The 12,974-nt window shown below is 40.1% G+C and overlaps 1 protein-coding gene and 1 pseudogene across 3 annotated transcripts in view; one reads left to right on the top strand and one right to left on the bottom strand.

Moving 5' to 3' along the window:
- The window catches only part of Ston2 (stonin 2), a 118,186-nt gene that overhangs the window by 30,178 nt on the left and 75,034 nt on the right, over positions 1-12,974 (top strand). For all 3 annotated transcript variants that reach the window (XR_016537582.1, XM_090344655.1, XM_090344654.1), the window contains exons 2-3: positions 3,376-3,673; positions 7,176-7,451. Coding sequence is in view for 2 of the 3 variants with exons in the window: in XM_090344655.1 (XP_090200781.1) it covers positions 3,586-3,673; positions 7,176-7,451 (364 nt within the window). In the remaining variant the exon portion in view is untranslated. The remainder of the gene's footprint in view (positions 1-3,375; positions 3,674-7,175; positions 7,452-12,974) is intronic.
- On the bottom strand, positions 312-779 carry LOC150054769 (large ribosomal subunit protein eL15 pseudogene; annotated as a pseudogene).

The following is a 12,974-nucleotide window of genomic DNA, read 5'->3' as shown; positions in this document are numbered from 1 at the left end:
TATATATATATATCTGTAGTATGTTTCCCCCTCTTCTCAAGAATTTATTTCACACTTATTATACCACATATCAATGTTTTAAATACTGACTCAATCCGTAATAAGATAAAGCATAGACAGAAAAAGTTTTAGCTTAGTAGAAATAAGATACACCATCACTTTAGATTTCAAACATTATTGTATTTCCATGATTTGACAAAGCAGTCATGAAATAATCTGTAGACTAGTTCTAACAGACAAATAACACCTTTAAGCAGACATGACTGTCCTAAATTGTTTACTAGGTATGAATTATACAGACATTTTTATTATTAGTGGTAACGTTGGGGCTGGAGAGTATTGCGCCTTCTCCATGCTGCTCTGTGAGAACCACTGATAGTGTGCTGCCCTTTTCTGAGGCCATGGCTCTAGCAGCCTGCAGAGGTTAGTCCACACATCTCTCCATGTTTGTGGACTGGTCTGCTGATCACTGGGTACCAGGATTTCTTCTGATGAGATGGTGAGATCCGATGCTCCTTGGCATCGGACTGAAGGCTACAAGCAAACCTGAGCTGGTTAACACCATAATGGACAGGTTTGCCATAAGTTGCACCCTTAGGAAGCAGGCATTTGCAGTCACTATAGCACACACGAATCCTGTATATGATGTAACATTGCTTGGCCTTGTATCCCAGGCCAGCAGCAGACTCTCAGAAGAAAGTGCCTCATATCTAACTGCTTCTTCCTCCATAGCTCCTGGATGTACTTGTAGGCACTCATCCTGGCTTACCTGATGGCTGCCACCAGGCAGAAAGGAAGAGCTCTGCAGTACTTTTTTATTGCTGTGGTGTAAAGGTTAGAGTGTTTTGGCACTGGAAGAACAGAGTTCAAGAATTGGATCTCCCAATTCCTAGTATGGTGAATTAAATCCATCTGTTTGTTTTGACTGCTATCCTGTTATTCTTTTGGGAGGCTCTTATTATAGAATAAATAAAAAGTCATTTTCAGTATGCTGTAAGGTTTGTGAGTTCTTACTAAAAGTGTGGAGGAAGCAACAAATGATTTTAGGGAACCAGTTAGAATTTATAACACTTAAATATTGAATAAGTCACTTTATTTCTGGACACTAAGGTTCCTCATCTATAAAAGAATTATTGTCAGTCAGGCACTGTAGCTAATGCCTGTAATCCTAGTTACTCAGGAGGTTGAGATCTGAGGATCATGGTTCAAAGCCAGACCAAGCACTAAAGTCTGTGAGACTCTTACCTCCAATTAGCCACCAGAAAACCAGAGGTGGCACTGTGGCTCAAGTGGTAGGGCAGTAGCCTTGAGTTGAAGAGCTCAGGGACAGCGCCCAGGCCCAGAGTACAAGTCCCATCACCAACAGAAAAAAAAAAAAAAGAAAAATTATCTACTCATCTAAAATGGGTAGTGAGAAATGAAGGATAATATAGAAATATGTCTCTAAAATTTGCTAATTTTCTATATTTGTTGTATTGGGGAAGTGTAAAGCAAAGTTAAATCTTTTAATTACCTCACATCTTAACATTTCTTTTTTTCCATATATTTTTTATTGTAATTAATAGAAGTGTTACATTATATTCACTAGATAGAAGGTATATTACTTCACAAACATTGATAACCTTTCTCATGTCTTGGTCCCCATTTCCCTCCTCCCCCTCCCCCCGCCCCTCATCTTGTTTTCTCCCCTTCCCTATCCAATTTCAAATAATCAAATACAAATATATCCAATATATCAGATAACCAGGTAAATACTGTAACAATATGAGATAACCAAGGGACAGCAAAAGAGATGAGAGATAATATAGTACATTAAGGACAACAATCACTCATTATATGGCTTTTGTTTCTATATCCTGGAGGTCCTTTCATTTAGTGTCGTACTATATGGCCTTAGGTATCTAGGTTTTGTTCTATTGTAAATCTCTGCTAGGAGAGCCCAAGGTTTCTACTGATTATGACAAATGAGGGAAACCATTGAGCCTATGTTCTTTGAGTCTGGCTTACTTCACTTAATACGATTTTCTCTAAGTCTTTCCATTTCCTTACAAATGGGGCGATGTTGTCGTTCTTTCTGACAGCAGCATAGAATTCCATTGTGTATAAATACCACATCTTGTTGATCCACTCATCAACCGAGGGGCATCTGGGTTGGTTCCATATCTTTGCTATGGTAAATTGTGCTGCAGTGAACATCGTGCTAGTGGATTTAGTATGTTCTTGTTTCTGGGTGATTTGGTAAATGCCAAGTAGGGGAATTGCTGGGTCATAGGAGAGCTCTGTGTTTAGTCTTTTGAGGAACTGCCATACTGCTTTCCATAATGGCTGAACAAGTTTGCACTCCCACCAACAGTGATCCCTCCTGGCTGCATCCCCTCCAGCATCTGTTGTTATTAAATTTTTTGATCATGGCCATTCTAACTGGAGTGAGGTACAATCTTAGAACAACTTAACATTTCTATATTAATTTTCTCTAATATAGCTTATTTACTGAATATAATAACTTGTAATAAAATTTCTTCAGACTTCCTTGATATTGTATACCAATTGGAAAGTAACAAGTTCAGTTGTTCTAGAAACTATCTGAATATTGAGAATATTCAGTTAATAAGAATTGATATTACTCAAAATAGTAATAGCTTCTTTGTGGCAGCATATTAATTTTGCATTAGTTCCAATTTTATCACTTCATCAAAGATCAACAGCTACATTCTAGTTATAAAATACATTAATAGCATTTTAATTATAAATGTAAATTACAGGTCAGTTGAGTATCCTGTGTAGATGGAACAGAATTGCCATGCATGTAACGGCTTGATATTTATATACTAATTCAAATTGGCTTAGATTGAAAACGTGTTTCATCAACTCACATATTCATTAAAGCAAATATTCTTTTATCCTATTACTCTGAATGATCAAGACAATCCCGTATCTGTTTCTCTAGATTAGTAAACCATGCCTGAAGATACCATCTGGAGATTTTTGGATTTCTGCCAAAAATGTAAATTCGTTACCTGCCTAAGGCAAGCAACTACACTGATTTAGTAGTAAATATCACCATCTGGTAAAAGAAATTGGAAACACTTTGAAAAGCTTGAATATTTGCTTTACTGAAATAGCACTATATTATAATAACAGTATTTCCAGTTATTGAAGCAATTAGGGAATCTACTTACTAAAATTTGAGCTATTAATTACAAGTCTGAGATAGAGGCTTATTTCCAGACCTTAGTGGTAATGGCTTATATAAAAAGTGAAAGCAAGGAAGAAACAGAAGGAAGTAAACCAAGTAAGAAAAGGCTCAGAATCATGAATAGTACTAAAAGTGAATTTGGGTATAATGTGATGATTATTCTTTTTGTTGTTTTTCAGAAACAACACACAAACAACCAGATTTCTGCTTGGCAGATTATTCAAAGGAAGGAATCTGCTATTTTCTGAGTACTGCCTCTCTAAGACCCTTGCAACAGATTCTAGGCCAAGTCCTCCGGGCTGCGTATGCCCTTCCACCCCAAACACTCCTCTGGGGTCCACATGAAGTCAACAGTGTGAAGATGACCAGTGCCTTCTTAACTTCTTAGCATGACGACCTTGGACCATGTGATCGCTGCCAATCAGTCAGAGTGGGTCTCCTTCAATGAAGAGCCACTCTTTCTTGTCCCTTCTGAGGGTAAGGAATATTTTATTTTTTCATAGTGATAAGACTGGTAAAGATCTGTCCCTGTTTGTTGTGGCTTACATTGATCATTGCATAAGTGGGATTGTAAGAAAGGAAAGTAGAAAGGAGCTGATTCAGTTACTATTCTCAGATGAGTGACTTCTGCTTGAAAGTCCAGAGGAAGGGGCTGAAAGTGTAACCTAGTGCGAGAGTGTTCACCTGGCTTGCACAAAGCCCTGGGTTAGATTCCTCGGTACCACATACTCAGAAAAAGCCAGAAGTGGTGCATGAAGACTTGGGTTCAATTCCTCAATACCATATAAACAGAAAAAGCCAGAAGCACCACCGTGGCTCAAGTGGCAGAATGCTAGTCTTGAATAAAAGAAACTCAGGAACAGTACCTAGGCCCTGAGTTCAAGCACTAGGAGTCCAGAGGAAGCTGGGCATGGTGGCTTCCAACTGGAACCCTGGCTACTTAGGGGGCAGATATTAGGCAGACCGTGGGTCAAAACTAGCCTGGCAATAAGTTAGGGAGACCTCATCTAGTCAATAAAAAGCTGGGTGTGATGCCACACACGTGTCTATTCAAGAAATAGCCAAAAGCAAGAAGGATGGGAGGCAGGGCTCAACTGGTATTCCCTGCCTAACAAATTGTCAGGCAGAGTTTAAAGCCCCAGAATGGCCAAAATACCAATGACAATTTAAAAAAAAAAAAAGGCCCAGAGGAAAGACACCTTTGTAACCTCCTGGAAATACCAAAATGATTGAGTTCTTTTCTTCCAACAAATATAATTTCCTATTTGCAAAGCTCTTTACTGTCAATCTCTTGTGGTAGTACTCCCACTAGTGATTTTGATTTTCCCAAATTTTAACTGTAATTCTTAAAAATGACAAAGGCTCTGAGGCAGATTACTGGAGCTCAAACCTGATTTCGTCATAGATGAATGGTATACCTTTTTTTTTTTTTTGGCTTTTTTGTTTTGGCTTTTTGTCATGGGCTTGAAAGCAGGTTCTGGGAGCTGTCCCCAAGCTCTTTTGCTAAGGACTAGTGCTCTACCACTTTGAGCTATAGCTCCACTTTTAGTTTTCTAGTGGTTAGTTGGAGATAAGAGCCTCATGGACTTTGTGCAAGCTGGCTTTGAATCATGATCCTCAGATCTCAGCCTCCTGAATAGCTGGGATTACAGGCATGAGCTACTAGTGCCCCAGCTGGCAAAATTATTTATTTACTATCCGTGCATCGCTTCCTTTTCTGTACCAACCTAATCCTTCCCTCAGTTAAGGAGATTTATGAGGAATAAGTGAATGAGCATCTGAGCATCAGTAAAGTGCTTAGCACAGAACCTTAGGTATAGAAAGAACTGTCACCTTTGTTCTCTGTGAAGGCAATAATTGGCCCTTTAGGAAACCTTGTACTCAAGAATGATGGTCAGACCTGGAGCTGTTTGCAAAACCATGCCAATTGGTTTTGTTACTACATCCATCAGTGCCAACTTAAATCATCTCACGTTTACCACCTTTGAAAAACGTGAGTGTGCAGGTGTGCCGTTCAGTAAGGTATCTGTGTGGCCACTGAGCCTTTGAAATGTACTTAGTCCCAGTCGCAAACACCCATTTGTCAGTTTTTATACTGATTATGTGTTGAAATTCTAAACTTTGAATATACTGGGTCAATAATCATTTTAAAAATAGTTTCTCACCAGGCATTGATGGCTCATATCTGTAATCCTAGATGCTAAGGAGGCTAAAACCTGGAAGACCACAGTTCAAAACCAGCTGGGGTAGAAAAACCTCTGAGACTCCAACTCTAGTTAACTAGCAAATTCCCTGACTAGAGACATGGCTCAAGTAGCAGAGGGCCAGCTATGAACAATTAAGCTGAGCAAGAACCTGAGGCCCTGGGTTCAAGTTCTGATATTGGCATACACACAGAAAAAATTCTCAGGTTGAAGATGTGGGTATTGGTAGAAAGTTCAGTCTCTGCATTCTCAGGGGTCCAATATTCAGTATCCCCAAATCAAAAACTAATTTTGTCCTGTTTCTTTTTTAAAATTTTGTTAAGAATACATATGTGATTCACCTTTTATTTCTGTTAGTGCTAAAAGTTTTGATTGCATGTAAGTTAACTAATTTGTTTAATTAGTAATGAGAGAAAGGTCTGTCATAATTTTATGAAATTTTGAGCCTTTAAAGTTTGTTTTACAGGGCCAGGAGTTTGGCCTAATGGTGGAGTGCTTGCCTAGCATGCTTGAAGACCCAGGTTTGATTCCTCGGCACCACATACATAGAAGAAAGCTGGAAATGTTACTGTGACTCAAGGGTAGAGCTCTAGCCTTGAGAAAAGTCCAAGGACAATGCTCAGGCCCTGAGTTCAAGCCTCACAACTGGAAAAAAAAAAGTTTGTTTTACAGTAAAATTGACATTCTTTAGTATGAAGTTAACACATTTTAGCACATTCAGATTTATGTATTTATCACCATAATTAGTCTATATTATTTTATATATAATATATGTAATATGTTATATATATTATATCTATTATTTTCAGAAAAAAAGTTCTGAAATTAAGTATTCTAGGGCCAGTGAAATGACAGAAGCTACAGGAAGACCTCTGTGTCACTTTCAGAGTTTCTACCTGGTTGTTGGACCACACAAAAAAATTGAAATTTGAAAGCTGGGCACAGTGGCTCACGCCTGGTAGCTACTCAATAGGCTTAAGATATGAAGATCAGTTCAAAGCCAGCCTAGGCACTAAAAAGTCCGTGAGCCTCTTTTTTTTTTTTTTTTTTTGCTAGTCCTGGGCTTGAGCTCAGGGCCTGAGCGCCCTGTCCTTGGACTTTCTCAAGGCTAGAGCTCTACCACTTGAGCCTCAGCACCACTTCCAGCTTTTTTCTACATATGTGGTACTGAGGAATTGAATCCAAGTCTTAGTGCAGGGTAGGCAAGCACTCTACCACTAGGCCAAACTCCCAGCCCCCGTGAGACTCTTATCTCTAATAACTACCAGAAAGCCAGAAGTGGCACTGTGACTCAAGTGGTAGAGTACTAGTCTTAAGCTGAAGAGCTCAGGGAGGTAGCACCAAGGCCAAGGGATAGGGTGGTAGCCTTGAGCTAAAGAGCTTAGGGACAACACCAAGACCCAGAGTTCAAGTCCCACGACCAACCAAAAACAAAAAAAATGAAATTTGAATGTTTAGTAGAGAGAAGCTCTACTGTTCATCTAGGTTTTGCATTCCATTTATGCCACTCTACTCAGTTTTGTTTGACCTCTGTGAAAATGCCACAGTGTCCCTCCCTCAAGTAATAGAGTGAATGCTTATATAGAAAGATAACACGACTCTTCTACCTAACTAGTGTAGATGTCAACTAAGCTTTGTTAGGGAGACAGTCCTTTGGCAAAGGAACAGAATGGCATGGCTGTTTTGTCTCTTGCTCATCTTTTGTGTTTGCCAATATGGGATAGTTTCATGACTCTCCTTCCACATGCAGTGATATTATCTAATAACGGTTGCAGGGGGCACTGAAGAGCACTTCCCAGAACTGTCATCTTCTTCAGACCCATCTGAAAGCTCCTCTGGGGAGAACCATGTGGTAGATGGAGTCTCACAGGACCTTTCCCACTCAGAGCAGGATGACTCTTCTGAAAAGATGGGCCTCATCTCTGAAGCAGCCTCCCCGCCTGGGAGCCCTGAACAGCCTCCACCAGAGCTAGCCTCAGCCATCAGCAACTGGGTTCAGTTTGAAGATGACACACCTTGGGCTAGCACCTCATCATCTCATAAGGAAACAGGTAAGACAGGTGTGGGGCTGGGATGGCTTTTGGTTTGGTACATACCCTGCAGGTATTTTTCCATGCCAGGATTCATTTTACCTATGCCACAGTCCTGAAGTACTAGCCCTATAGGAGAGAGTTGGGGCTTGAACTCAGGGCTTGGGTCCTGTGCCTGAGCTTTTTTGCTCAAGGCTTGTACTCTACTACTTGAGCCACTGCTCCATTTCCAACTTCTTGGTGATTAATTGGAGATAAGGGTCTCAAAGATTTTCCTGTCCAGCTGGCTTTGAGCTGCTATCCTCATATCTTGGCCTCCTGAGTATCTAACATTAGCGAGCCATTGGCATCTGGAATGGAAAATACCTTTACTTAGGCTCTAAATTGTAAGCTTTGTACACTAGAAATGTATGTCTCTTTTTTTTCATATATTTTTAAATGCATGTCTCTTAAAACATGGATCACTAACCATCATCTCTGCTAGAGAACTCAGAATAAACATGGACATTCTTGTCTCCAAGTCCTTGGAGGTAGAGATGGTTTTACATGATAGTGCTCTGGCCTTGAACTGTGATCCTCCAAATCTCAGCCTCCTGAGTAACTAGAAGTGTGAGACACTGGCTTGATTCAATATTTTCTGCAGCCTAGTATTGATAAACGCAGCTGTTGATTCCTCCTTAAGCTATGTTCCCAAGGCAAGTAAATCACTTCCTTTTTTCTAATCAAAGGTCAAAAGCGTTCTAAAGGTACACAATTTATTGACATTATTAAGAAAGTGAATTAAGAAGGGACAACTTTGAATTACATGAAAGTATAATTCTGGCTTGAAAATTGCTTGGACATCAGTAATCCCAGCTGTCTCTTTCCTTGTTTAAGTCCTGTGGAGATGGAGCTCTTTGCTTAGGAGAAACTTAAGGGATGATTTGCCTGCATACCTGATGCCTGATGGGAAAGCAAGAAGCTAGAATTGATATGGAGGATCATCTCTCATTCAACAGTTTCTAACCTAGGAACAAAAAGAACCTTGGATATCTGCAGAGTATAAGGGCAATTAAAAATGAGAGGTAGTAAAATGCAAGGGCCAGATCCCAAAGCTGCCAGTACCCATTTATGACCCATCAATGAGCCTAGTAAATAAAGATTTCAACATAAATTCTTACTACCCAAACTAACTCCTCCGTGGATTTCCTCTCGGACTGTATTTAACAGTAAGAAAGCTTGGTTGGTAGGGCCAAAGCCAACTGATAAACAAGTAATTGTGCCTTAGTCGTCTTTGCATGGATTATATAGGAATTCTTCAAGTGAGACAATTATTCTGTTCTGGAGGTGATTGAGCAACTTGTATTTTAATTTAAATCCGAAATATTTGGGTTCATGTGCTATGTAAATAATAGTCCATATGTAACTTTAGGCATTATACAGAAATAACCCAGATGTGTACACCTGTTGTTTCGCAGGCATGGTGAGGTTTCTTGCATTCACTTTGTGGTTTTTGTTTTGTTTATTTTTAATATTTTTTGCTAGTCCAGCGGCTTGTACTCAGCACCTGAGCACTCTCCTTGAGCCACAGCACCACTTCCAGCCTTTTCTATATATATGGTACGGAGGAATTGAACCCGCGTCTTCATGAATGCTAGGCAAACACTCTACCACTAGGCCGAACTCCTGGTCCTGTTTTTGTTTTTCTTTGCTGGTCACTGGGCTTGAACTCCAGGTCTGGGCACTGTTCCTGAGCTCTTTTTGCTCAAGGTTTACAATCCACCACTTTGAGCCACCTCACCACTTCTGGTTTTCTAGTTGTTAATTAGGTCTCACAGAGTTTCCTGTCTAGGCTGGCTTTGAACTACAGGTGCCAGGTTTGCTCTGGTTTTTTGTTGTTGTTGTTGTTGTTTTTTAATAAAACTTAAGTGTTATGACTACATTTCGGTGATTGAATATTGTCCCCATAACACCAAGTACTAGTATCTAAGCTTGTAAGTGTTATCTTATTTGGACAGGGCTATTGCAGAGATATTTTGGCTAATGGAAGGCACTCTAGTTGTTATCTGTGTGAGCCTTAAATCCAATAACATGCATCCTCATGAAAGGTACAGAGGAAGATTTTGCTCACACAGAGAAAACAATGGGAAAATGGAACATAAAGATTTGAAAATGCTGGCCTTAAAGGTTAGAGTGAGGAAGCCACAGACAAAGAATACCTACATCCATTTGTCAGAAGGGGGCAAGGAACAGATAGATTCTCTCTTTCAGTCAGTCTCCAGAGGGAATGGGGCCTGCTGACGTCCTCATCCTTACTTCAGTACTGCAATTCTGATTTCAGACTCCTGATCTCCAGAATCCTGAGAGAATAAATTAGCGTTATTTTAAGCTACCACATTTGTGATAATTTGTTACAGTAGCCACAGGAAACTAATAAGTCTCTAAATGCTGAAAATGGAATCATTTGGATAAGTCTGAGAATGAGTCTGAGCTGGGAACATCTGTAATACCACAGGCTGTTAAGCAGATGTGTGCTACCCACTGCTTTATCGTCAAATCTTACAGCCTTTTAATAATTTATTTATTGAGCTGCCATGTTTTCTGCTTTGCATTGCCTTTCCTTGCCTTGCCTTGTCTTGCCTTTCCCCTTTCCCTTTCCCTTTCCCTTTCCCTTTCCCTTTCCCCTTCCCTTTCCCTTTCCCTTTCCCTTTCCCTTCCTTCCCTCGCTTCCTTTCCTTTCCCCCTCCTCCCTCCAAACTTTCTTCCTCCCTCCCCCCCAACTCTCTGTTTTCTTTCTTTCCTTTTTTGTGATGCTTGTAGGGGTTGAACTCGGGGCCTTCTCCACCAGTTGAACCAGAGCCCCCAGTCTTTTTGTTTCTTCAATTTGTTTTTCATAGAGTGTCTCATGCTTTAGCTCCTGCCAGCCTTGGAACACAGTCCTCTTACCAATTCCTACTGAGTGGCTGGGATTACAGATATGTGCCACCATGACCAATGTGAACCACTGTTTCCTTTCCTTTTTTTTTTTTTAATTCAACACTTTATCTCTGCAGTTCTCTAGTAGGAAGAACATAACTTGTGTCCTTGTGATTTTCCATCTGCTTCTAGTTGATTGTCAGCTACATGTCTTTCCATGTGAGTCTTTCAACTACTGCATGTCTTTTTTCTCGTTGATATTAATGTTTTCCATCAGATGGCAGCTGAATTTGGAACTGACTGAGGAAGCAAAGGAAGAGGTGGTGTTGAGAGAATTGTTTGCCTGAGAGCTTCATTTTATAGCCAGGTCTATCAGTTGTCTCTTCCTGTGAAGAATTAAATCAGAATTCAAAACACTCTTCCTTGTTACCTCTGTAGGCATTGCTTTCCCAGGGCTCTTACTCAGTTCTACTATGGACCAGTGGTGCCTATTTGAAAAAATTTACAGCTAACTAATAACCCAACTAAATATATAAAAACAAGTGGCCATCTGGTGCTTTTTAGTCTAATCTGTCAACATAAACATGATTTGTTCATCAATTTATCACTTATTCTAAAAAGCACTTTTTTTTGTTTATTAATTTCCATCTGTCAGATCTGGGACCTATACCTAACTTTGTATGTCAAACAAATGATTCTAGGATGGGTAACGCACAATGAAATTTGACAAGACAGAAATATATATCTATATTTATATGTGAAAATTTGGACTCTGGTATTTGTGTGTGTCCACCATACAGGTGGTAAAGTCTAGCCATAGGAAAAAAAATCTAGTAAGTACTTTTTTGCTTCAGCCTTCTTCCTAGACATATCAGTATTATCAGAGCAGACATATCAGTAGTATCAGAGCAAACTGAGTTATAATTTTCAGTTTCTCCCCTTCTTAATCCCATGTCGTTCTTGCTTTTAGCAAATGCTCAGACTTTAGAATTCTGTGTCTTCCAGTCAAGAGAAAGGTATTTGTGATAGTTGGTAACCTTCCCTGTTAATATCCTTTTCTGAAGTCTTGGGCCTAAGAGGAGCTGGTGGGAAGATGAGGAGGATGAATGGGACTCACACTGTGGCTCCTGCTTTGATTTCTGCACTTACCAGCTGACAGTTTTATATCTGACATACTGGTTTGCAAAGAGATACTGGGAAATAAAGGGCTGCTTGTGCACACAAGAAGTAGTTGCATAGAGAGATGCTATCTGGGGTGCTCCTTTCCCCTCCTTTACTTTTTTTTTTTTTTTTGTCTGAGCATGGGCATTGTCCCTGAGCTCTTCAGCTAAAGCTCCCACCTCACCCCTTGAGCCACAGTGCCACTTCTAGTTTTCTAGTGGTTAATTGGAGATAAGAGTCTCATGGACTTTAATGACAGAGCTGGCTTTGAACCTGGATCCTCAGATCTCAGCCTCCTGAGTAGCTAGGATTACAGGTGTGAGCCACTATGCCTGGCCTTTTTCTTTACTTTTTTGAGTCTTTGTAGCAGAAAAAGAGGAGGACAAAACAAAATGTGTCTTTTAAGCTACTGCATTTAAGAATAAAGCCAAGGGAGCCTGCATGTCAGCCTAGAATAGGAATGTACTATTTACCCTAATTAAAATGCAAGGAGGCCCTAGGCACTGTGGAATTGGGAACAAAGCAACTGTGCTAGATTTCTTCTGTGGCATTTATATGGCCAGAAGTTGTACTAGGGAGTGCAAAGAAGCCTGGGAGTTGTTAGTCCCCACCCTGGTGACCTGGCTACTTATTTTCTTGCCCAGGATGACTGAATAACCATCAGCAACAGGAAAAGAACATCAATGAGGAAAACAACTCTAAAGAAGTTTAAATCCATCAAAGGAGCAACTTTCTTTTGAACTTTAAATAGTACAGGATTTGAAGTGAATAGGTGCCTTATGGTTCATCTGGGAAAAAGGAGATTCATGATCTTTTAAAAAATATGATCAAAATAAAGTGAACACCATAAAAGTCCCCCCCCCTTTTTTAAACAACATGTATGAGAAAAATTGTTAATCCACATAAGGTAGAGACCAGATGTAGGATTTACCTCTTTGATTTAATAAGACCCCTTTGAGTAGTCCAAATTAACAAATATTCTTACATGTATAGGGGAGTGGTATTAGGGAGTGAACTCAGGGCCTTATACTCTTACCATACTTCCAGGCCCAGCTTTTTGCTGGTCAATTGGAGAGAAGAGATTCACAGTCTTTAATACCTGGCCTGGCTTTGAACTGCAGTCCTAAGATCTCAGCTTTCTGAGTGTTAGAATTACAGGCATGAGCTACCAGTGCCTGGCTATAAATATATATTTTTTCTTTTTGCCAGTCCTGAGGCTTGAATTCAGGTACTGCCTTGGACTTTTTCAAGGCTAATGCCCTACTACTTGAGCCACAGCACCATTTCCTGCTTTTTCTGTATATATGGTACCAAGGAATCGAACCTAGGGCTTTGTTCATGTAGGCAAGGACTCTACTACCAGGCCACACTTCCCCTTTTTTTGGTCAGTTGTGAGACTTGAACTCAGAGCCTGGGTACTCTCCTTTAGCCTCTTTGTGTTCAAAGCTAGTGCTCTACCACTTGAGCTACAGCACCACTTGTGGTTTT

Source organism: Megascapheus bottae, chromosome 14, assembly GCF_031878675.1.
Source record: "Megascapheus bottae isolate mThoBot1 chromosome 14, mThoBot2.hap1, whole genome shotgun sequence".
Classification (NCBI taxonomy): domain Eukaryota; kingdom Metazoa; phylum Chordata; class Mammalia; order Rodentia; family Geomyidae; genus Megascapheus; species Megascapheus bottae.
The sequence above is the reverse complement of the archived record's forward strand: the minus strand, read 5'-3'. Positions and strand labels throughout refer to the sequence as shown.